Source organism: Pocillopora damicornis, chromosome 1, assembly GCF_964200805.1.
Source record: "Pocillopora damicornis chromosome 1, jaPocDami1.2, whole genome shotgun sequence".
NCBI lineage: Eukaryota > Metazoa > Cnidaria > Anthozoa > Scleractinia > Pocilloporidae > Pocillopora > Pocillopora damicornis.
The window spans coordinates 29,697,002-29,721,960 of NC_142670.1; the positions used below are offsets into that span (position 1 = coordinate 29,697,002).

Here is a 24,959-nt window from a genome sequence, read left to right on the forward strand (position 1 = left end):
TCAGCTGTATTTAACGGTCACTTCAAGCAGAAACACTCAAGGAGAACTAAGAATTATCTTTCAAACCAAATTTAATTCGCTGTTCCGAGTAGGGTCAATACTTTATCGTGGTGGGGCAGTTTGCGTGTCTCAATGACCCCTATAGAGCTGTCGGTTGGAGTATTGCACTCTTGGTAGGGTCACCCATGCCGAACAGGTTGAAGAGTAGAGTTCTGCTATATGGTTGTGAAACATGAAAGATCACATAGACCGATGAAAGAAAACTAAACAGTTTCCAACGCTAATGCCTAAGATGGATACTGAGAATTAGATGGCTTCAAGGAATGATAAACAAGAGAGGTAATTGAAATGGCAGAGATCAATGAAATTAGCTGCGAGGTGCGAAGAAGGTGGAACTGGTTAGGACGCGTACTCAGGAGAGAGGGTGTGAACGACTGTTTTACGGCACTGGGATGGACACCAGAAGGTCGAAGGGCGAGAGGGAGACTAAAGACCACTTGGAAAAGGACTGTCGAAAGAGAGAGAAGCAAGGCGGGATGGAAGAGCTAAGATGTGGCTAAGCCGGAGTTGGGTGGATAATGTGACGGCCATATGCGCCTAATGGCGCAACAAGCGATGATGATGATTGTTAAGAAGGAAGTACCGGACTGGCGTGTCGTACAATTAGCGCGCGCACGCTGAACCATTTAACGTCAATCAGTTCGTAAGCAAGTTACGCGTACGCATTTCTAGTCGAATTTAGTCGCAGTTTTAGTCGCATTTAGGAGATTTTCGGTATCGCTTGTGTTTTTTCAGTTTTAGTCGCAGTTAGGAAATTTTCGTTATCGCTTCCGAACAATGATGATGAAGATTTAATTCATGTATGTAGTAGTATAGAAAATTCCTCGAGTATTTTGTGACTTATGGTCTCTTACGATCTCTCAAGGGCTTCAAATTACATTTATTACGGCTTGTGCAGTAGCGAAAGCTTTCAAAACACTTGTCGTGCCTATTAATCACGAAATGCATCTCAGCTTGAGTGACTGATACGAGAGTGGTTGATATTTTGTCCCTGAAGCGTAGGGGGGGGGGGGGAGGGGGAGAGAGAGAGAGAAGGGTTAGGTAGCGAATGTTTTTCAGACCAATAGAACGTGATGGAGTTAAATCGTCAAAAAAAATGCAACCATGGATTAGTTTCGACTGAATAAAAGGAAAAGAGATCAGACTTGCTCGTTGTAACATAATAGTATATTTCAACATTTGGTTATGAGCACACAAACTTCATCAATTCCCTAACTTAGTTAAGACATTTTAATAGCGTTTCGCCATTTGGGTCTGCTAATCGCAGTTTAGAATTTTGCTGTAATGTTCCAATCGACCCTTGGCTGCGCATCCAATGTCAAAGTGGTACGTGCGTGACAAATCGAGGGCTTTTCGCGCATGCGCGTCAGTGTCAACAAAGCGCCCTTCCCGGAAGTACTGATCAGATCTTACCAGGTGGTATTGGGTCTGCGCAAATTTTGACATTTCCTCAACAATGTTTATTTTGAGTCTGTCGAGGCACAGCCTTGCCTCGATAAGACTTTTCTCGTCAATCGAGCGATCCTTTCGTCCGGATGTTGTGTGGCAATCTAACAGCAGCATTGCTTTCTTCATACGCGCTAGGTCATGTTGCTTCCACAAGAAATTGTTCGTTTCTTCCTTTGAGTCACACGAACAAAGTCCTATACAGCGATCAAATGTCTGTTTAGCTTGCTCAACGACGCATTCGCGAGGGCGCAGCGCGCGTTCGAGAAGCAAGCAGCCTTCCTCGTAAGCAATGCGTGCTTCTTCGAGAGGGAACTCTGCCTTTGAGGATGATATATGCTTCTTGGCTGAATCTACACACCTCTGGGCCTCTCCTATCTTCTTATCCCTTCGGTAAATCCCTGCTAAGTAATAGCTTGCACGCGCTTTGAACAGAGGCCTTAGAGCGGACGAAGCCTTCGGAATAATTCTTATGGCTTCCTTGATAATTCTTTCGGCCGCACTCAATTCACCACGGTAACTGGACGCCATACTTTGATCTAGATTAACAATGACTTGGAAATCCACATTGTTTGCGAATTCTTTCAGAAAATTTGCAGCCTGTTGATTGAATTCATCCCAGTTTCCATCATTGAGCAGTGAAAGCAACATATTACTGGTATGGAAACAACTTTGATCGATACAATCTATGGAAATCTTTTCCACCGGAAGTGAAGTCTCCTCAACTGCGTGACATTTCTCCGAAATGGATGTCTTCATAGGTGAGGTACCACTTCCTTCCGGAAATGATGTTACCTTTCGATTTCGAACCGGAAGTGACGTAACTTTATGAGCACTTTGTTTATGGACGTGGGTACGCGTTCTGGCCGCTAATCTCCTGGGCGGAATCTTTCGTTCGCTTGTTTCAACCGCAATTCTTGCCTCATCTAGCAGTTCACTGGCCTGTGTGTCGGTCACCGTTTTCCATAAGGAGAATGTCACAATGTAGCGCGTCTTGGCTGTCTGGAAACGAAACCAGTAGCCAACAATACCTTGAAGGCAATCTAGCCCTGATTCTCGTTGGAACAAGACTCCGTCTCTAACCTCTGTTTTTCCATTTTTTTCACACTGACTCACGCTTATTTTCACTTCGTAAAAGTCTTTCATTTTCTTTGATTTTGCCAATGAGGAACTCTGGGGAAAGCTACATCCAACTGCTCTTATTGTAAAACGGTTCTCGCAAATTGCAAGAACGATAAGATGATCTTTCTCGATATTTGGAAACTCCTTGGCATTCTTCACAACTGCTACAGGCTTTGTGGGTAATCGGATGACACGAAAGACTGGCTGTGTATTGTCAAACACATTCGGTAAGTCTTCGGGTTGGATTACAAACTTATTTTTGTTTCCAATCATTAGGGTTTTACAACTTTTGACTTCTACTGCCAAATTGTATTGTTCGACTTTGGATTTTTCATCGGCTGGAGTGATTATCCTCACAAAATCAGCATGAATATCAAGTTCCTGACGAAGATTTCGCGAATCGGCTCCAAGTACAAGCTCATCGAATGATCCATATCTTCGTAATACACGAATAACCAGCTCTTCGTCATCGGAAACTTTCGTAGGTCCACCGGAGTCATAAGCTTGCATCGTGAGGTCAAAGAGGTCTATAGTATTATCGTCGCCAACTTGTAAACAAACAGGCTGAGTTTTAAGCATGACTTTTTTTGGTCGTGATTTTACGCTTGAGCTGTCACAGTCTCCTTTTTCTCTCCCTTTCGGCAAAACCACTTCAACTACCTCACCTCTAATTTCATTTCCATCCGACAAGGTTCGCCGCATCGTTCTATCTTTGCCTTTTTCGCCCACAGCCAACGCCATTTGATACTACGCAATATAAATTTCGTTGCCGTTTAAATCCACGAATACTATTTATATTTCCCTCGCTTTCCCTTTTCTCTTCCATTTATGAGACATTTCGTCACAGAGGTTTCGAAAGTCCTCGGCAGATTCATGTGACAAAGATCTGAGGCCGAGAATAAAAGCCAAAAATTAACAACTAGAGCTTCACGACCGATGTCGGTGCGATCCCGTGAATCAGCCTTCAAGGGTTCAAAACATGACGTCACGGGTATTCCCAAGAGGTTTCGCTTTGTTTTGTTTGTCACGAGATACTCAGCTGAACTTTAACTTTGAATTGTGAATGAGACGCACTGTTAGCAATTCATTTTTGAACTAATGCTTTTCACGGGTACGATATAAACTTTCAGCGATTTTGCAAACAAATTTGCATAATCGGCTGTTACGCTAGCAAAATCGCTGTAAGTTTGAAGTCACCGCGGCGAACAAAATTAATAAGTGCAAGATGTTTTTATATTTTTCTGCAGCCAAACATCATATTAGAAGAAATCAAGCGGAGTTTTGAACGGTCTGGTCTGGACTTGAGCAATATCAACCAAGAAGGAAAGAGTACTTTTGACCAATTTCAGAAAGCTGTCAAACGAGTGTTTTTAAATAAATTATGACGAACCCCTAAATAAACAAATATCAAAATTAAAATATTTTTTATTCACCTAACATATCACACAGTTTAAAAATACAAAAGATTTTTTGCTGCATGTGGTGTGATACGAGGACCAGGTTATTCAACTTTTGAAATTTTCGATGTCGCAAGAGGTCAAAAAAGGGCCTTTAGCAGCTTTGACTTTTGAGGCCTCTAAAAATTTTATTTTAAAGTATTTCCAGAAACTAATGTGGTTTTATTTATTTGCTAAAAAAGATTGTTTATTGGGCAAAGTTTGAGGGAAATTTTTTTCAGACGCGAAATACCTTGGACCGCTCTTACAGAGATCGCCTCTTAAATCTTATGTTTTCATGGTTCAAAACAGGACGTCAAGGGTTTTCCCAAGAGGCTGCGCTTGATTAAATATTAATCGGGAGCTTTTGTTCTGAGAGACTTTTCTTTTGTTTTGTTTGTCACGAGATACTCAGTTGAACTTTACTTTGAATTGTGTATGAGATGCACTGTTAACAATTTATTTTTGAACAAATGCTTCTCGTGAGTACGATGTAATTCTGGAAGGAATATATTATTTACTGGAATATAATTGGAACGCAACAGTTTGGATTTTTACGATCCTTGATCGACGTTCATTGAAATTCTTCTCAACGAGCTGTGTCTTTAATCTCTTCGTACCAATGTGTAAACTTATGGAAGTAAAAATAAAAATGTCATTCCTTTGTCACGGGTGTGTGCAAAAAAGAAATCTGAATTGACGAGCAGATTCGAACTTCAGACCTTCGGATTTAGTGATGCATTACTCTACTTTTGAACTACAAAGAACTCGTTGGGGTGCAACGAAATAACCTAAATCCGGTCAGCTAGTCATTCTGTATTTTTGTGAGAGCTGTTCATCTTAAAATTTATCAAGAGACTTCTCAATTCTTTTTGGATCGCAGCGATCTTGCGTTGCTCCATGCAGACGTATCGTGAGACGCTTTGGGCTCCGCTCATATCAAAAATAACATTAGATATTTAGTCAAGAGAGATTACTTAACAAAAAAGAAACCCATCCATCATAACCTCTGATTATTTCAATTCAACCTTTAATTTCAATAAATTTAAATGAAAGTTTCAATCATAGAAATGTACTGCTTTATATCATTATTATTATTATTATTATTATTATTTTTACTCTTATTATTGGTATCAATATTTTCAACACATTTATCTTGAGGCAGATCTTCCCTTTTAACATATTCTCTTTATCAAAAAATCCTTAACGAAAAGTTAATTTCAGATGCAATTGTCAATTCACTCATGCTGTTCTTCCTTTCCGTCTGATACTATGAGCGAGCGTCAAAAAAAACATATTGTGCACTTTCCCTCGCGTGTATCCTCTCTCGCACGCACGCACGATCCTTTGGCCAGGTCACGCAACGTTTTGTTCTGTTTTGTTTTGTTTTGTTTTGTTTTTTTTCTCGAAGAGTGCTACCATTCGAAAATCAGGACATGTCTTGGTTTGTGAAAAAAGATAAAAACATCCTTAACTGTATCGCGATCGATTCCTATCAAGTCAGATAGCTATTATTGGTTGCAACATTCAGCTACTCTAATATCTTCAGGTCTTTAGAATTTAGACAGTCAGATTCGTATCCAGACGAACTGCTCACGTCACCATAACACCCTTCACTGTCACTGAAGAGTGAGGTGCCCCCCACAGGACCATCAGATATTGCTTCCTGGCAAGTCAGAGCACGTATGTGATTAAGGCGTTCCTGGGCGTGATCAATCTCTGTGTTGAAGCCCATCTCAACTGCCATGTCTCTTGCCAAATTTGCGTATCTCTCTGCCTCTGTATAGTTCCCTTTCCGGTATTCCAGGTCCGACATGACCAAGTTGAATTGCACTTTGACACCCTCGGCTATTACCGACCAGTATTTTTCTTTCAGTGTGTTCAAACACTGCTCGCTTTTCGCGATCGCATCTTTACTGACAACGCGTTTACGCGCAGCTTCCGTGCGACAGTCTAACAATAGCATCGCCATTTTCATGAGAGCGAAATGGTGTTTCTTCACGTAGAGTTTGCCATCTTCATTTTCCAGCTTTGTACAGAGGTCAATACATATTTCCAGATTTCTTAAAGCTTCATTCACCTGTTGCGGGCTTCTACAAGCTGTGAGCGCAATGAACTCCAGCAGAACACCCGCGCGTTCATAAACGATGAAACTCGTGTCGAGATGCGCGTGACACCCTTGACTGTTCTGTTCTGCAAGATCCACGAACCGTTGAGCCTCTCCTAAGTTCCTCTGTCGCCTCTTCACGCCGGCCTTATAACTAAAACCTCTACTAAGGAGAAGTTCTTGATTTTCCGCGCGATCAATCATGCTGAATGCATCATCGATAATCTGAAGAGAGATCTCTAGCTGGTTTCGGTAACAAGCTACCACGCTTTGTTCCAGTTTAATAACTATTCGAGTGTCTGCATCAGCAAACTCTAACAACAGATCGTTCGCGTGTTTGTCAAAATCATCCCACTTGGCATTGTCACGGAGAGACTGTAGTTCCTTCATCACCCCAAAGGATCTTTGGCAGAGTACTGTGCGCTCTTCTGAGAGGGGAGCTGCGGTCAACTCAAGCGAAGGCGGAACAATTCTCGCAGCTTTCACTTTTTTTCCAGTCTTCCCAGATCTTGACGGGATCATGTTCCCTGTTTCTAGCGTGAGGGAGATTTCACTGATCGTTTCATTCACGGAAGTCGTCCATAAGTTTTTCTTTCTTCCTCGCCTTTTTGAATGAATGGGGTGAAGAAAGAACGTTATCTTGTACTTGGTGTTCGGTTCGTGAAAGCGGAACAGAAATCCAACAACCCCGATCATATTTCCGTTCGCTAAGCTTTTATTTTCGCTTTTTATTCGTTCGCTCTGGAAGTCAGGAATTTTCAGGCAAGATTCGCTAGGCTCAACGTGGCTTACTGATACACTGACGTCGTACTTGTCTGCGATGTCGAGCGCTTCTGTTGAGTCTTGGTTCCTACAAACCAATATTTCTACCAAATGATCTTCGCGGAGATCAGGAAAGCCGTTCCTTCTACGACTAAAGTTCAGACGTTCATCTCGGGGCTTCGATAGTTCTCTCAACACTGGAGCAAGCTTATCATTGTGACTTCCCTCTCCAGAATTTTGCGTAGCGAGTGAAGGATCCAAGGAATCAAAGTTCGTCGTATTTCTTCTTCCTATTTGCACGAAAGATGCGTCAATATTTAAGTTCAAACCAGAAGCCTCTTCGCTAGTATTCATCACGTCTCCTTCCCCGCTTGAATGACAGTTGTGAACGTTTTTACTATCGCAATCCAATGTGCTTGAATCGAAGCCGTTTTGTACACCTTCGTCGAAGTCTCGAACACTGTTAACCATGTCGAGTGGTGAAACGCATCGTCTGCTTTCCTCTGAATTCCGTTCGTCAAAGGAGCAAAACATTTCTGTGCTAAGTGGGCAAGAACTTTCTCGTCGACTTTAAGTGTTATTTATCCGTCAAGTCTCAGCGATAAAAAAGCGATTAGAAGTCGTTTGATTGAGCCAAAGACATCTTCGACTCTCGTGCTTCACTGTTGTCACTTTCGAAAGTAAAAAGCAAATTTTACGCAGCCGGTGGTGCTGAATTGTATAATCATGTAAACACTTTGTCAGGGGATTCCCCAGTGATCCAACAAGACCAAAATAACGATTATCGTTATTTCTTAATTGGCCCTGAAATAACGAATAGCATAATTTCAGTGCATGTGTGAGACCTTCGGGCTCGAAGCTTGGGAACTAGTATTCAGGGAAAGATAAAATGGCGGCTTACGGCGGCGAAGGAAATCTCAGTAGTTTAATATTTTAGCGTGAAAAGGCTTGGGTGTTGTGATCTGGTTCTCAAGTAAAAAAAAAATCACGATCTGCAATGGCCCTACCACCTTTTGAACAACAAGAAAACATTGAAACGGTGGTAAAAAGCAGCAAGTTTCGAAGTCTAAACGAAAGATGGGTAAGCTGAGTTTCAGTCAAATATCATGACATTTGGGATGTAATTTCGATACCGAATAAATAGTTCTACATGGTTATACATGCATAGGATTCTGTTGTGTTCACGTGAAGGCCATTCCTGCCACTTGTAAGTGGTAGGAAATAAAAGATATGCATACTTGTTTCGTATTGAAGCCCTGTGAAATCACAAATTTGATTTATTTCTTCTTTGTTTTAGGTGGTCATTATCCATTATTTTTGGAAGTCGATGCTGATGAGAAAGAAAAAATGTTTACGATTATTTCTTCTCTCGAACATTTTACTATTTAGGTACCAAATAATCTTGATACTGAAGACCATTACATCCTATTATGAAAAATTTACCCCTGATTGCTTTGTCAACATGTATGATGTAATATACCTTGTGATTTGTGGGATTTTCACATGTAAACTAGAAATACCTGTAGAAGGTAATGATGTACTTAATGCAAAGTGTTTTGGTACAAAGTCTGCTTTGCTGTAATCTACCTGAAGGTGCTTTTTATATGCTAGTAACACTTGCACAGCCCAGTCAAAATGTTCTTTAGTAGTAGACAAGCTGGCTGTTGTAATTATAGGCAGCAGAGGCCAAACCTCATCCTGAAAAGCAGTCTGAAAGGTGTGAAGTCAGTGGAAGATACTTCATCATAGGCGGCCAAATTGCAGGCTGTCAGCCCATTTTGAGTGAGTAGTTAAACTCAAGATCGGTTATTTTAACTAATTTTATTGAGAGCCAAATCCTGCAAGGCTTATATTCTGTATTAATTTGAAGTGTTACTTTTATGTTTCTTATTTTGCAGTAAGTGGGCTTGTTGTGGCCATTTTTCTCTCAAACATTTTTTTCAGCCTAGTCAAAATGTTTTTTAGAAGTAGGCAAGCTGGCTATAGTAATAGAAGGTAGAGGCCAAACCTTGTCCAGACTAGACGCCTAACAAATGTTCTGTGTGGACAGCCAAATCCCTGGTTACCGGCACATTTTGACTAGGCTATTTGTTATTTAGCTACTAAGTAATCTTATTATTAAAGATTACTGCATTCCTTTTTAATAATTTGCTGCCAATTGTATGCTGTATATAGCTTATGATTTATGTGATTTTCAAGAGTAAATTAGAAATACCTGAAGATGGTCATGATGTACTAGATAACGTACTTGATGCAAAGCAATTTTGGCACAAAGTGTATTCCTTGTCCTCAGGTGATTTTAACATGCTAATAAGATTTGTTCAAATAATATACATCAATTGGAATGGGAATATTGAAAGAAAAATAATAATATTTAACCATAACAAGTTTTGGTTTTATGTCCAAATTAAGCACTTAGTTGAAGATCACTGCACCCGAAGGCCAAAAAAGTGCTGTCTGCTGTTAGTTTAATTTTTGTCATTTCTATTGATTTATTTCATTTATCAATGTTTCTTTGAGTTATAATTCATTGACCTCTTTCAATAGTGCAGGTTCGCTCATGTAACCTAATCCCACATGTATGTATGTACAATCTCAGTTGAAATTTTGAGTGGCAGGCAAGCTGGCAATAGTAATAGGCAGCAGAGGCCAAATCTTGTCCTGAATAGAAGTCTGACATGCGTGAAATTGGCAGCTATTTCATTGTAGGTGGCCAAATTGTTTGCTGCAGCACATTTTGACCTGGCTGATTGTGTGTGTTATGTATGTGTTCTTCTTTTTAGGTGTTAAACAGGTCAAAGTACTGAAAAAAACCTCTGTGATAACTTGGTAGTCTAAGATGTAAAAATTTTTAATAATAAGGTAAAGCTTGATCATTCTTAAGAGTTTGCATCTGTTCTAAAAGTTTTGGGGAGAGTTAGGGGAGCATTATTTCTACAAATGTATTTAAAAAGTAACAAAAAAATAAATAGAACTAGGGCAAAATCCCAATTTGCTTTAAAAGTTTATTTTATTACGAGCATAATTCTGGATATAGCTTGGGATTTGTGTGATTTTCACAAATTGTTAGGTTGTTATGTAAACTTAATTTACAGGAACCTTGTTAATTTTCAGCTTCAAGAACAAGTACATAATTGCAGGAAAAGCTTGAAGCTTGAAAAATTGATTGATGAAACTGGAACAGATGTCATAAGATTTGTACAATAGGTTGGCCTGGGAGGGACCAAGAATTAAAGAATTCATTGATTCTCTTACACCTTTTGTCTGCATAGTGTGCTTCTGTAGAGCTTAGTTATTGCTGTAGAAAACTTTTTTGGAGGGCCCCTGAGATCACTCACTTTTGAGCTAGTTGCCCCTAGGGAAGAGGATATCTGTACTTATTATCTCCCTTGGGGGGGGGGGGGGTTTGAAGGGTTAAAGACTGATTCTTCTCCAGTAGCCACAAGTACCCCTGCATATGGAAATTTTGAACACTATTAAAGGGCTAGTACCCTCATTTCATACTTGAATTTCTAATTTAGTGTAAGTTATGACAAATAATGAATGTAAATTCATCTTGGTTGTACAGGTTATATCCAGCAGTCCTTAAAAAAAATAAAAAGGTATTTTTCTGAATTAAAAAAAAAGTGTTCTTGCTTCAAAGTAAGTGCATGATATGTCATTCAATTAATGCTCTAGCAGAGTTTTTGTTTGAAATGCCAAAATCAACTTCATGAGTAAGGACAAAAAAAAAAGGCAATAAGAAAATGTTCTTCTGTATCCTTTATGTCAATTTGGGCTGAAAAACACGTTTTTGTTCCTTTTGCAAAAATTAGCTTATTTCACGACCAAAAACGATGCAAACAAGCTTAAACGTTAGGTTTTCAGCAAAACAGCGATAGAATCTGCGAAAAAACAATGGAGACAAGCTAACACACAGTGTTCTCAGTAAAATTTGGCCCAAAAAAAACCCTAAAAACCAAAAAAAAATATTGCGCTGACTTACCCATTTTTTGCCAAGATAACTGCCAAAACACTGAAAACTAGCTTGAAACTACATGTTTTTCACAAGATCGCGACGAAATCTGTCAAAAAACTCCAAAATACGGCAGAAATGTACGATTTTTGCAAAATTTTTCGCTAAAGTTGACAAAAACACTCAATTCGACTGAAAAACACGTTTGTTTTTTGCAAAAATAAGCTTATTTCAGTTTTAAAAACGCTGCAAAAAAGCTAAAACACAATGTTCTCAGCAAAATAGTGCAAGAGTCTGTGGGAAAACACAAAAACCGAGCTTAAACCCAATGTAAATTGATAAAAAGGCCCGAATTGCGCATTTTGGCAGTTATTTTGGCAAAAAATGGTATATTTTAATTTCAAGCAAACTTTCAAGTAGTTGTTAAAGTTTAGAGCCAAACACAATACCAAAAAAAAATTGGATGTTTTCAGAAAAAATTGTAACCCTCAGCCTAATCATAATCCCACCCTACCCAAGCCCTAACTCTAACTCTAGCTGCGAGCTATCCTAACCCTAACACTAGCCCCGGGTTAGGGTTAGGGTTAGGGCCAGGGTTAAGAACGGAACTTTTCACTCCAGTCAAAATGATGCAACTGGTTAACATGGTCCAACCAGCCAAAACAAGATAAAATGGTTTAAACGGTGAAAAGATTTTAATTACGTGACATAGTCCAATTGGAAGAAACGATCTCACTTACACTGGACGAAAAAATGGATTTACTAGTGTTTGTCAAGGTGTGCAAATGTGGTGCAAATTTGGGGCTCTAAATTTGAACTGAATTTGCACCAGCTGTAAACTGAAGGTAAACTCAAGTATTTGTACCTGACAAAACTGCCTGCAAATGTGATGTAAATACTACATTTGCTTAACATTTACCTTACATTTGCTACCAAGGTAAACCTGGAGCTTTAACACATAGTTGTCAAGCATTTGCCTCCGGTGCAAAAGTGACATATTTACTATTAATGCAATTACAAGTAAACATTATGCAAAACAGTTTGTTTGCAGCATTTTTCAACCATATTTACTTGCAATAGAAATAAGTACCTTTGCACTTAAGACACTCTAATTTGCTAATTGAGCAAAGCTGTTCATTTGCTATAAATTTGCTCTGATGTCAAACAAACAAAAATAAAACCCCTACTGAGTGGCCATTTGCCAGTTCCCTAAGGGTGGCTGATTAACTGGGTTTGACTGTATTCAGAATAAAATTTTATATGGATGAAATTGGAGGTAAATGAGATTGATCTATTTACCTTTGCTAGAAATGTGAGGGAAGTAACAATTCAGGCCACAGGCCTGTCAATCATCCACTTAGAGGCTGATGACAAGAGTCAGGCTGGCCTGCCCATATAATGTGATCTTAGAAAACAGTCAACTCAGCTCATGTAATCCACTCCTTATTAAAAAAAAAAAACTAATAGAACAAACAAAAGTGGCAGGCCTCTGCCTACCACAGATATAACATTTTATTGTCTTAATAAACACTGCAAACATATATTGCATGTAGAAATTATTATTATTTTAGCTGTTATCACACAAAACTGACAAATTATTTTGATTGGGCTGAACAAATTGTCTACAATATAAATCATGTTTTATATAGATCATGTCTTCAAAAATCAAGTCACAATAATTCCTAAGAAACTCTCATATACAATTAAACTAAATAAATAACTTTACAAATCAAATACCTTGGTATATAATTAAAGAATGGGTAGAAGAAAGACTTCTGTCACTTGAAAGCACTGAGTTACAACATGTGCCATTTGATGACCCTGACAAATTTTCACCATTCAGATTCAGAAGCATACAGTTTCAACAGGATCACCTGAGAAAGAAATTTCTTGAAGAAAGTGATATAAGATCTAAATATTTATCATGCATGTCCTGATGTAACTGCAAAGTGTCTTCATCTGTGCTTTATAGGATAGCACCAAAATCTCAATTTATACTATAGATTTACTAAAAGTAAATGTAAATGCAATATCAAAACTGAGTGAACCAAGTTTTATCCAATTACCAATATCCGGATACCCAAGTAATAACTACTGCGTCACTTACAAACAATAAGAATAATTGATACATAAAAGTTTGTGTTTCCAGCACTCTATAAAGGCAACAAAAAATAACTGTCTGTATCAAGCATTACTACAATGGGGTTAGCACTTGGTTATTCTCTGTAGTTAGTCCTTTTCTTCTTATTTTTTTTTTGTATATGTACAATACAATTGTATATGTATATAGTGAAATTTTTATTTCATGATTATTGTAAATTTCATTTAATATATTCAAACTATTTATTCATGAAAATTTCCCTATGAAACTGACATACTGTATTAATTTTACAGAAACATCTATTAATCTGTTGACTTAATCCGAAGCTTCAAATCAAACAGGGTAACAATTTTACCTACACAACTGCAGTACCACAAAAGCACTGACTGACAAGATGTGCCATCTCATCATTTGCCAACCTACGATGTGCCATCGAGAAAGCTTTCAGTGCTCTTGTGGGAACAAGTCTGGGTAGGAAAAAGAACAGATTCCTCACTCCCCCCCCCCCCCCAAAAAAAAAAATCTAAGAAACAGTGAACAGTTTCAACAGGATTGTATGTTAGTAAACATATATTAATCACTTGACATGCAATTTTAGTCGCCCCTCTAGTTCATCGATTATCTCACTTAATTGTGGTCTTAACTCAGGATCACTAAGAATGCACTTTTTCCCCAAAGTACAAAGGAAGTGGCATTGGAGGTATGTACCAACTGCACAGATCACTCTTCCAAAAGAGAATATATCACTGGCATGTGAAGGTGGACTGGCCCCACAGACAATTTCAGGAGCAATGTGACCATGCTTACTTTTGTAAAGTTTTTGTTCTTCAGGAGTGAAATGTTTCACAAGGGAACCAACTGCTGTTAAAGCTACACATTTGCCAAAATCAATTAATATGGCACGATACTCATTGTTTACATGTGAGATAAGGACATTATCTGCTTTGATATCTCTGTGAAGAAATCCTTGTTTATGTAAATAGGATATTGCCTGAGCCAACTGATTGATCAAGGTCAGCCAAATAACCTGCGAAAGGTTCAAACTTCTGCTCTTCAGTGCCAAAGACAATGTGTAAGGCTTGTCCAAAACATGGTAAAAGGACGACACTAGATGGTAAGGCTTTGAAAGAGTACACATCCCAATAAGAAGAGGAAAATTTGCATGTTTGAACTTTGACATGACTCTTGCCTCCTGTTTGACCTCCTCTGCTGTAGCAGAATAAAATGTTTTAACTGCAACAGGATTGCCCCTGTAAAACATCTTGTTGCAGCAACCAAACACACCAGAACCCAGATGTACCTTCACCTCCATTCCAGATTCATCTTTTGGGGGCTCCAAAAGGGCACAGTCAATTTCCACAATGGATTCACATGTTGCTTTTGCAATGACCTACATTTCAGCAAGACAAAAATTAATGTACTGTAAATCCTTTGTTAACCCCCCTTTTCAGAGCAGGAAATAAATCATAAATAAATGCCTCTCTAAATGTTGTAATGTATTTATTTATTTAAACAGATTTTTAAATAGCGATTTCTTTTCATGGTAACGTGAATGCAGTGACACCAAGGTCAGATCAGCACATGTAGATGGAGTCACACTTTCAACATGGCTGTTTTATTTGAAGTTAAGAGTTTGAGATGATGGTAAAATTTATTCTAATGAGGAAGACTTGGTCAAACAGCGTCAGGAGGTTGATGCAGTGACTCATTCTCTGACAGGACCCTAAACCACCCTCACCCCCTCCTCCTCCACTTTAATTGATGCACCCGCTTAAAAACCTTTCCGGCTATGAAGATTTAAAATATAGTACACACCTTCCCTTGCGCTACAGATTGCCTTGGAATCAATGTCCTAGCCTTTCTTGAAGCCTCCTCTCGCTTGAGAAGTGAGTGCCATCGATCATAATATTTTCTCGCTATATAGTCGCATATCTTTCGTTGTTTCTCGAGGCGAGCCTTCTCGATCTTTAATCCAGACGCAAGTGTCTTCTCTTTGTTAAGGTTTCTCTGTAGTCGTTTCCGTTTTTTCCTTCCTCTTTTCATTCGTCTTATCTCCTCCTTTGTGTTTTCACGGCTTATCCTACCCATGAACACGATAAAAAATGTTGAAAATTACTATAATCTTGCCCTTGCCTTGCTCGTAACATCAGATTCTGTTTTAAGGCGCCAAAACGACCGCTGACCAGCGAATAGTTAACTTCAAGATTTTCGTCACCAGACTTTTTCGGACTACGCAATGATAACAATGATAACAAACTTTTTTTTCTGCTGAAGGAAATCATTACTAAGTGGACCTTGGAGAAAAGAGGGCTGGGAGGAATAGCAAATATTCCCCCCTCCCCCCCCCCCCAAAAAAAAATTGTCTGTTTGGGTCTAACAAGGTGCGCACAGTAAAAAGGGAAGGGGTGATCTAGGATGGAGGAATTTGATACTTCGATGGTATTAATCTAAATGAACTGTACAAAAAATTACTACTTGCTTGCCAGTCATTTTAATGGTTTTATATAGAAAATCCCTAAGAAATCTTACTAATGTCCATGCCATACAGTGGAACCCTTATAATAAAAAGAAGGGCCATGGGTCTCACAAAATATGTTCACAACATTATGAGGTTTTACTATATCAAGTTTTTTGTATATATTTTACTTTCACTAGGGTGAAAAATGCATTGCATCATTCGCTAAACTGAGGACTTCTTTATATACAGGTTTTTTAAATCAAGGTTCCACTGTAACAGGTTGCAAATAAAAACAAAATTAAGTTTCCAACAAAAGCGCAAGTAATTAATAAGAAAAATGACAATTTTATACTGGCTGCGTAATGTAACCATTGAGGGCCTGAGAAACCTAAATTCTGATAATAAGCACCGGGCCAACATTTTCCTAAAGCGACTTTTTGGTGGGCTTATTTATGTTAATGTTCAATTATTCATTTAATTTTTTTTTACATTTCCAGGACTTATCGGAAGTTAAAAGCAATTTCAATTTGATGCCTTGGCCTTCACCAGCCACCTTCAACAAATTAAAAAAAGTAAAAGTCAATAAAGGTATGATGATGAAAAAAGAACTGCAATGGTCTATATCTATCAAGATATAAAACTTGAACATAAAAGAAACTATGAATGGTATCAATCTAATAAACACTAAAGCTAACACTGCAATTTGCGTGTAAGAGGACAGACCACAAGGACATGTTCATCTTGGAGAATGTCAATTGCTGGTATAAACTTTCCACTGATTCTCTGAATTGGAATAAATGTTGATTCACCTTCAGGTTCAAAGAGATCTTTGCACCAGACCTCGACAGGAGCACCTAAGGAGTATCTTGATGGGTGAGCTTGAAACCAACGTACAGAAGCCAAAACAGAGGTCACATAATGTCCATTTACTTGTACATTTTGTTTCATAAAATAATCAATAACACCTGGTCTCAAATCAGCTCCAGAGGTGTCAATTGTGCCACCAAGTTTACACCACCTTGCCAACACAAATGCTGATCTATCTCCTCTTGATTTAATGGAGCCAAAGAGATCACCATTGAATTTACAACAAGCATAACATTCAAAGTGAGTCGTAACAGAGGTTTCATCCAGCCCATCCAAAAATGTAGCATAGGATTTCTTTAGATGGGGAAGAACATCTACATCTATAGTGTCTCTTGAGTATGGTCCACAGCATGTGTACAAATAGAAACTGCTCTCAAATTTGCCACCAGTTCTCACATGACCAGTGGACAGCACATAAGCTTGGATAATTTCTCCAGACACCTGGTCCTTCTCAGTTAGACACTGTTCTTGAAGACTTCCTGATTGTTTTGAGTACAGTCTGTTAAGCAGAGGTTTAAATATATCTTGGAACTCAACAGGCAAAGGCAGATCCTTCATAAACTGACTTGATAAGAACTTGTGCATTAACTGTATCTCAACAGCACGTTGATTAGTTCCGTACTCGCCAAGAATTCCATTATAGCGCTCAAAGCTGAACAGCCAAAATGAGTACACAGGTCCATAATCCAAGACACACTCAGCAAGATGGGTATGCAGATGTATGTTTGGAGTTACTCTGTGTTTGCCATACAACTGTTCAAAACCCTGACAAAACTTCAAAAGGTAGGAGTGGGCCAGCAATGCTTTTGTTTCTGTAAGAACAGTAGAGCACAGGCAAGAACAAGCCATGACAAAATTACGCCACACTTCCATGTCACTGCTGGGCAAGGCATTCCACAAGGCATGCATGGAAAAAAGAACTGTAAATGATTTCCACTGATCGGCTGTGAAGCCCCCATAACTGTTCTGTATTTTCTTGGGCATTCTTCCCACACTGGCGGGAACTTTAAGCTTGTCCATTTTTTCTTGTATCTGTTGCAAGTTATTCTTGTCAAGCAATGACTTCTCTGGATCTAACCATACATTCTTCATAATATGCTTAGCTGTCCCAGTAAACAGATTGTGCATTGGGTCAATAATGTGAAACCGAACACAATCAAAATAAGGCAACAACATTAATTCTGTATACCTTGTTCCAAACTGCTGTTCAAGGTTTGCACAGTCACCAGCAGTTGTTTGGTTCAAGATCTCCTGTGCTTGCAGTCTGTGCTCATTGTTACTCCATGGAGGGCATGGTTCAAAGCCGGAAAAATCAATTTTGGTACCAACTGAGCCAGGGAAAAATTTCTTGCATTTTGAACAGCCTATATTTGATCCATGGCCAGTAAATCCACAAACCTTTCTCACTGCTGGGATGTCGCAGCCAACACAAAGAAGAGCAGCATGGAATTTGGCATTTGTAGTTGACCCATGTGCCTTGACACTTATGCCATCTTTCCACAGCACATTCAGTTCAGCTACGAGGGGCTGTAAGTATGAATTAATGTTGTGTTTTGGTTCATGGGGCCCAGGGATCACACCAACTAAGAAAACATTTTCTGGTTTGAACCTCTCAGCCCTGGGGAGGTTCATCAGAACCATATAGAGCACTCCAACACTATACACTGAATGCTTGAAAGGCTGGAACCAGTCAACATTGAGCATAAATGCATAGTTCCTCTGTGCTGCCAAAAATGCTTTCCCATCCACGTTCTGCCATTCCTTCCAGATACGTCCATCAAAGATATCTGCAAGGAATCCATCAGGGATACCCCTGCTTCGCCATAATTCACATTTATCGACAAATCCTGGCCTTTGAAGGAATTGACAGAGATTGTCAATGATGCTGTTATAACAGTACACTTTGTGTGGGTAAAGCTTAGTCCCCCCACTCTTTAAGGAAACTTCTTTTAAAAGTGGTTCACCACACTTGGTACGGCGGAAATGTTGCCGATGGTTTGGAAACTGAACAAAAGTACACTTCTTGATGACTTTTCGACCGCAAACCAGTTCATAGCAGTCATCAAAATTGTACAAAGTGTGACACTTTGGGCACACAATGTATTTAATAAATCTGTCTTTGTCCAGTCCCAGTTGCTTGCGTCGTAAATGGACTGACTTTGGGAACAGCACAGCAAAACTTGTAACAACTGGAAAGATTGTACCCATGGAATCAAACATTGCCCTCAAAAAAGTAAGAAGTATTTCCAATGCATTGTCAGATAATGAAGAAAATGAAGACCAAAGGCACAGGAAAATCAGCAACCAACGAAGAAGATGCTTGAAACTTCCATTTATTCTGGATGTGTTGTTAACATCCACAGAGGGTAGTTGACCCTGATTTTGGGGGAAGTCTGTATCAACATCCTCACCAGGCAAATCCCACACTTCTTTGAGTAATGCGTGTGGTATCCTCTCATGATAAATAAAGTCATTCTCTGAATCACTGTCATCAAAACCATGAACTAAAAGGTGATCTTCCTCTTCTAGATTGTGGATAGGAACACCATCCAAACCTGATAAGTTTAAAAGAGTTATGCATCTGTTATTCTGCACACATTTTTTCAAAAGGTATGCCCACTTCAAAACTGATAGCAGTTGGTGTGCTGCTGTTACAGTATACCTACATGTAGTGCTGAATGGACCATGACAAAATGAAAAATACAGTCAAGCCTTGATTAACTTACACCTCCCAGAAGGGGACAGGAACAACTTTTAAAATGCAAAGGCACACTATGAAAGGGACTTGGCCCTTGACCCCAACTAATTTGCATTTTTTTTTGCAGGTGGAGGCAAGAGGACTGCACAATAATTATTATTGTTTTTCTCAAATATCAAATCCACTTTAAACATAGTTTGTTTCTCAAAATTCTTTGTTTGCCCTTATATGATGAAAATAAATACCTATAAAATTAACTGGATAATTGTTAAATAATGTATTTCAAATTTGAAATTTAAGTGAGCATAAATTTTGAAGTGTATCTATAGAGCATTAACACCCTTACTGGTTATAATAATACTGTGGCAATATTTCACATTAGTTTGCTAGTTTTAAATATTTCTTTCTGTTTCATTCAGAATAAGAAGCAAAGAAAATTTATTCTGTGCTACTTTTAGCTACAATGCATTGCCTTGTTTACTATTGAGGCCTAGTCGTAAATGGGAAACCCCCGTTTTATAGTAACTCTACAAAAAGCAAGGTGTGATTCTGAAAATGACAGTTAGGCAATCCTGTTTGATTCCAGTAACCTGTCTCACTAGAATGTGCATCAAAGTAGCGTTAGCCTATACATACAATGATATACCTGGTTCAGAAACGCTGCCTCCATCACAACTTGCCATTGCGACTGGTCTTTGAATGCAAACATCGTGCAACTGGTTCACTTCTTCGGCACACACGTCAACATCTGCAGGATCGCTTCTTTCCTCATCTGAAGACTCTTCTTGAATCTGTCGAATGTTCCATTGACCACTTTCTTTGTTGTAGTAAAGATCTAAATGCTGCCTATACGACCAAACGACTCGGGGAATTCAGCTTTTGGATGCCTATGTTTTTCATGAAAGTGACAGTCATACACTCTTTCTTAATCCTAACCATATATTTTCACTAAATTAGAACTGACTAAAACACAAGCCGCTATAACTGCACCACTTTGTTCTATTCCGAAGAAACTTGTTGAGCATGAGAGGTTGGCTTAATTATAACTAGATAGTAACAGTTACAGTCGATGTTTTGATGTTTTCTTATATAAATTATACCGTCAAGAATAATTGAAAATTAGTTGAATGCCATGCGGTATTCAAACTTCTTTAAACAATCGAGCGAAAAACGTGAAATCCGACGGAAACCTGACGTCCAGCTTGTGCTGAATGAGACACATAGGCGTCCGTGTATGACGAGTCCGAAACAAGTGCAAAAAAAATTAATATAGTGATAGTCAAAGCAAGAATTTATGTTTTGGATCTTTTTCAATTATGGCAATCGAAGTGTCAAAAAGAGTTACTGAAATAGAGACCTTAAACGATGCTTGACCAATATATTCTCATCTGTTCCACTTGATGCACATTCATTCAAACATACTAAATATTCGTCGCATATATTTAAAGAAATATGTTTTTCTTAGTCAGACCATAAATATGGATGACTTAATAAAGACCTAGGGTCGCCTTTCCTTGACACAATCTTATAGGTTGCGGTGGCTTGCATAGCAAACAGACATGTTTAAATGCTCAGACTGAATTGTCAGCATAAAGGTATTTGCATGACATGTTTCGCAGGTGGACGATTCTTCGAAACTTTTTATAATGATTTTTTGGAGATCTGGTACGAAACCTCTCAAGAAAGTCAGTTTCTATGGATGTACCGGCGTTTTCTTTCGTCAATCTGATATTCTGCTTTTGCTAAATTTCCTCCGGTTTGCAAGCTTATGGAAAGAACAGAGGTTGAAACAATTTCGAACAATCTGTATATTTGACATATGTCAATCGTCGGCGTGCTCCCCCCCATTGAGGTCCTTCATTATCATTTTTATGGAACGTGATCTTTCGGATTCCCAAAATTCCCCTCACAAAGGGAGAAGAAAAACGTTTGGTCTTCTTCATAAAATGATAAATGTACTTTTTTCGTCAAAATGTAATTCTAAAACTAATTTGTCACCAAAAGGACGTAAAGACAGCAGAGTGGCAATAATTCTTAATAAAGAGACCACAACTTTTAGTTTGCAAGACATGTTTCGACATTCTTATGTCATCTTCAGTTGTAAATGCGATTTTAACGGTTGTACATTTGAATTTATATGAAATTACATTACAAATTACGTCATATTGTTTACGTACGATTTGAATATTAAATACGAAAAGACGTGACAAAGCACGCGCTAGATGGGGAAAGAAGGAGAAAAGAAAAATAATGATAATAATAAGAAAAATTATTATGATAACAGAATCAAAAGGAAAGAGACAGCTCTAGATGCTTCAATTGCTGATTAAGGATGGGTTTGTCCCACTTAATATGCAATGCCTCTTTGATCTTAATTTCGTATTTCGAAGCGGCAGAATCTAAAATGGTGAAACATTCTGTACCACAAGAGTCGAGACAGGCCTTTGATGATTGTAGGTGCTTGTAAATGTGTGAAGTTTTTTCAGACAAGAGGTGCTCACGAACCCGTGTACAGATGTGGCGAGTGGTCTCACCAATATAACTGGCATTACAGCCAGCACACGAAAATTTATAAACGACACGCGAACGTAGACCTGGTGGTACTGAATCTTTCACACTGAACAAGTTTCTGAGCTTAAACGTATTGAAGACTAACTTAATATCTAAATCAGGTCTACAATAACGTTTCAGTAGTTGCCTTAACTTGGTTTGAGCGATGTCAGAAAACCGCCCAACATAAGGAAGTTTAAAATAATGCGAAGAAGGTTTTCCGGAGTTTAATGTGGCGTTATGCGTGGGAGAAGGATTATAGCTCTTGGCCAGATGCCTGGAGATAATCCTGTCTATGACGCTGGAAGGGAAACAATTTTTCCGTAGCAAGAAAATAAGTTTTTGTACATCCTTGTGGAAACCAACCCAGGAATTATTGATCTTATATACTCTGTCAACCAAAGTTCTTATTAAACCTAATTTGTACATCATAGGAGTGAAGCTAAAATAATTCGTCAGAAGACCAGTAAACGTCTTCTTGCGGTAGACGCTAGTAATTATGGATGGATTACTGTTGTCAATCAATATGTCTAAGAACGATAATTTCTCATTAATTTCCTTTTCCATTGTGAAGCGAATACTAGGGTGTCTGGTGTTTAAATAATCAAAGAACAATACCGCGTCCTTCTCATTATTGAACAAACAGAAGGTGTCATCGACATAGCGTCTGTAGAAAACAACTTCAGATAATGAATAGTTGTCTAACCAGGTTTTTTCATGATGTCCCATAAAGAGATTTGCAAGTACTGGAGCAAGTGGGGACCCCATGGTAACTCCATCTATCTGATCGTAAAACACTCCCTCAAACAGAAAACCGGTTTCAGTTGTCGCAAAGGCAAAAAGCCTTCTTAGGTCAGCGGCGTTTATCTTAAGACCAGGGTTACCTTGATAAATATACCTAATCGCAATATCTATACACTCATCGAGAGGTATACTAGTGAATAAGCTCTCGACATCGAAAGATACCATGAATTTCCCTGAGGTAGATAATTGGTTGATTTCATGTACAAAAGAGAACGTGTCGCGGACGTTGTATTCGTGTGGGACATGTGGCTCGAGAAGATTACAAAGGAATTTAGATAAATTGTAATTGTAGGTACCTATTGAAGATACTATTGGTCGAAAGGGAGGTGTTTCATTAGGTCGTCTAGCCTTGTGCATCTTAGGTAGCCCATAAAACCTGGCTGGTTGAGAACCAACTGGGTAGATTCTCTCATAGGTATTTTTGTCTAAGTGGCCCTTACTTTTAAGTGTTCTCAAAAAACGTTGTAATTTACCTTCCCTTTGTAATGTTGGATCTTTATCATTATTACAAAGGAATTTAGATAAATTGTAATTGTAGGTACCTATTGAAGATACTATTGGTCGAAAGGGAGGTGTTTCATTAGGTCGTCTAGCCTTGTGCATCTTAGGTAGCCCATAAAACCTGGCTGGTTGAGAACCAACTGGGTAGATTCTCTCATAGGTATTTTTGTCTAAGTGGCCCTTACTTTTAAGTGTTCTCAAAAAACGTTGTAATTTACCTTCCCTTTGTAATGTTGGATCTTTATCATTAACCTTAAACTTGGAAGGTTAATGATAAAGATCCAACATTACAAAGGGAAGGTAAATTACAACGTTTTTTGAGAACACTTAAAAGTAAGGGCCACTTAGACAAAAATACCTATGAGAGAATCTACCCAGTTGGTTCTCAACCAGCCAGGTTTTATGGGCTACCTAAGATGCACAAGGCTAGACGACCTAATGAAACACCTCCCTTTCGACCAATAGTATCTTCAATAGGTACCTACAATTACAATTTATCTAAATTCCTTTGTAATCTTCTCGAGCCACATGTCCCACACGAATACAACGTCCGCGACACGTTCTCTTTTGTACATGAAATCAACCAATTATCTACCTCAGGGAAATTCATGGTATCTTTCGATGTCGAGAGCTTATTCACTAGTATACCTCTCGATGAGTGTATAGATATTGCGATTAGGTATATTTATCAAGGTAACCCTGGTCTTAAGATAAACGCCGCTGACCTAAGAAGGCTTTTTGCCTTTGCGACAACTGAAACCGGTTTTCTGTTTGAGGGAGTGTTTTACGATCAGATAGATGGAGTTGCCATGGGGTCCCCACTTGCTCCAGTACTTGCAAATCTCTTTATGGGACATCATGAAAAAACCTGGTTAGACAACTATTCATTATCTGAAGTTGTTTTCTACAGACGCTATGTCAATGACACCTTCTGTTTGTTCAATAAAGAGAAGGACGCGGTATTGTTCTTTGATTATTTAAACACCAGACACCCTAGTATTCGCTTCACAATGGAAAAGGAAATTAATGAGAAATTATCGTTCTTAGACATATTGATTGACAACAGTAATCCATCCATAATTACTAGCGTCTACCGCAAGAAGACGTTTACTGGTCTTCTGACGAATTATTTTAGCTTCACTCCTATGATGTACAAATTAGGTTTAATAAGAACTTTGGTTGACAGAGTATATAAGATCAATAATTCCTGGGTTGGTTTCCACAAGGATGTACAAAAACTTATTTTCTTGCTACGGAAAAATTGTTTCCCTTCCAGCGTCATAGACAGGATTATCTCCAGGCATCTGGCCAAGAGCTATAATCCTTCTCCCACGCATAACGCCACATTAAACTCCGGAAAACCTTCTTCGCATTATTTTAAACTTCCTTATGTTGGGCGGTTTTCTGACATCGCTCAAACCAAGTTAAGGCAACTACTGAAACGTTATTGTAGACCTGATTTAGATATTAAGTTAGTCTTCAATACGTTTAAGCTCAGAAACTTGTTCAGTGTGAAAGATTCAGTACCACCAGGTCTACGTTCGCGTGTCGTTTATAAATTTTCGTGTGCTGGCTGTAATGCCAGTTATATTGGTGAGACCACTCGCCACATCTGTACACGGGTTCGTGAGCACCTCTTGTCTGAAAAAACTTCACACATTTACAAGCACCTACAATCATCAAAGGCCTGTCTCGACTCTTGTGGTACAGAATGTTTCACCATTTTAGATTCTGCCGCTTCGAAATACGAAATTAAGATCAAAGAGGCATTGCATATTAAGTGGGACAAACCCATCCTTAATCAGCAATTGAAGCATCTAGAGCTGTCTCTTTCCTTTTGATTCTGTTATCATAATAATTTTTCTTATTATTATCATTATTTTTCTTTTCTCCTTCTTTCCCCATCTAGCGCGTGCTTTGTCACGTCTTTTCGTATTTAATATTCAAATCGTACGTAAACAATATGACGTAATTTGTAATGTAATTTCATATAAATTCAAATGTACAACCGTTAAAATCGCATTTACAACTGAAGATGACATAAGAATGTCGAAACATGTCTTGCAAACTAAAAGTTGTGGTCTCTTTATTA

At 38.6% G+C, this 24,959-nt stretch overlaps 6 protein-coding genes and 1 long non-coding RNA gene across 10 annotated transcripts; 2 read left to right on the forward strand and 5 right to left on the reverse strand.

The window, feature by feature from the left end:
- Positions 1 to 1,209: 1,209 nt before the first annotated feature.
- On the reverse strand, positions 1,210 to 3,603 carry LOC149053195 (uncharacterized). Its single transcript, XM_089212126.1, has one exon. It carries the CDS (start codon positions 3,367 to 3,369, stop codon positions 1,318 to 1,320), a length of 2,052 nt encoding a protein of 683 aa, XP_089068252.1. The 5' UTR covers positions 3,370 to 3,603; the 3' UTR covers positions 1,210 to 1,317.
- A 1,474-nt stretch (positions 3,604 to 5,077) lies between these two features.
- Positions 5,078 to 7,467, reverse strand: LOC113679582 (uncharacterized). The gene has a single exon (XM_027196547.2). The coding sequence runs from the start codon at positions 7,465 to 7,467 to the stop codon at positions 5,596 to 5,598; it is 1,872 nt and encodes a 623-aa protein (XP_027052348.2). The 3' UTR covers positions 5,078 to 5,595.
- A 411-nt stretch (positions 7,468 to 7,878) lies between these two features.
- On the forward strand, positions 7,879 to 10,189 carry LOC149053196 (uncharacterized). 3 transcript variants are annotated; one of them, XR_016188413.1, is made up of 4 exons: positions 7,879 to 8,014; positions 8,231 to 8,322; positions 8,610 to 8,715; positions 10,048 to 10,189. It is a non-coding gene; the product is annotated as an uncharacterized LOC149053196 (long non-coding RNA). The 3 variants fall into 3 exon arrangements; XR_016188412.1 differs by having other exon boundaries at positions 8,610 to 10,189; XR_016188415.1 differs by lacking the exon at positions 8,231 to 8,322 and having other exon boundaries at positions 7,888 to 8,014.
- Positions 10,190 to 13,543: 3,354 nt separating this feature from the next.
- LOC149053197 (tyrosine-protein kinase Src42A-like) lies at positions 13,544 to 15,353 on the reverse strand. The gene is made up of 2 exons (XM_089195462.1): positions 14,805 to 15,353; positions 13,544 to 14,379 (listed from the first exon to the last, which is right to left on the reverse strand). Exons 1-2 carry the CDS (start codon positions 15,075 to 15,077, stop codon positions 13,567 to 13,569), a joined length of 1,086 nt encoding a protein of 361 aa, XP_089051588.1. The 5' UTR covers positions 15,078 to 15,353; the 3' UTR covers positions 13,544 to 13,566.
- A 115-nt stretch (positions 15,354 to 15,468) lies between these two features.
- LOC113668903 (uncharacterized) lies at positions 15,469 to 20,996 on the reverse strand. Of its 2 annotated transcripts, XM_089195452.1 has the most exons (3): positions 19,659 to 20,996; positions 16,257 to 18,869; positions 15,469 to 16,000 (listed from the first exon to the last, which is right to left on the reverse strand). In XM_089195452.1, exons 1-3 carry the CDS (start codon positions 19,693 to 19,695, stop codon positions 15,990 to 15,992), a joined length of 2,661 nt encoding a protein of 886 aa, XP_089051578.1. In that variant the 5' UTR covers positions 19,696 to 20,996; the 3' UTR covers positions 15,469 to 15,989. The 2 variants fall into 2 exon arrangements, with proteins under 2 accessions (XP_089051578.1, XP_089051571.1); XM_089195445.1 differs by having other exon boundaries at positions 15,469 to 18,869; positions 19,659 to 20,993.
- Positions 20,997 to 21,224: 228 nt separating this feature from the next.
- On the reverse strand, positions 21,225 to 22,786 carry LOC149053198 (uncharacterized). The gene has a single exon (XM_089195467.1). The coding sequence runs from the start codon at positions 22,721 to 22,723 to the stop codon at positions 21,299 to 21,301; it is 1,425 nt and encodes a 474-aa protein (XP_089051593.1). The 5' UTR covers positions 22,724 to 22,786; the 3' UTR covers positions 21,225 to 21,298.
- A 425-nt stretch (positions 22,787 to 23,211) lies between these two features.
- On the forward strand, positions 23,212 to 24,753 carry LOC149053199 (uncharacterized). Its single transcript, XM_089212164.1, has one exon. It carries the CDS (start codon positions 23,284 to 23,286, stop codon positions 24,706 to 24,708), a length of 1,425 nt encoding a protein of 474 aa, XP_089068290.1. The 5' UTR covers positions 23,212 to 23,283; the 3' UTR covers positions 24,709 to 24,753.
- The last annotated feature ends 206 nt before the right edge of the window (positions 24,754 to 24,959 follow it).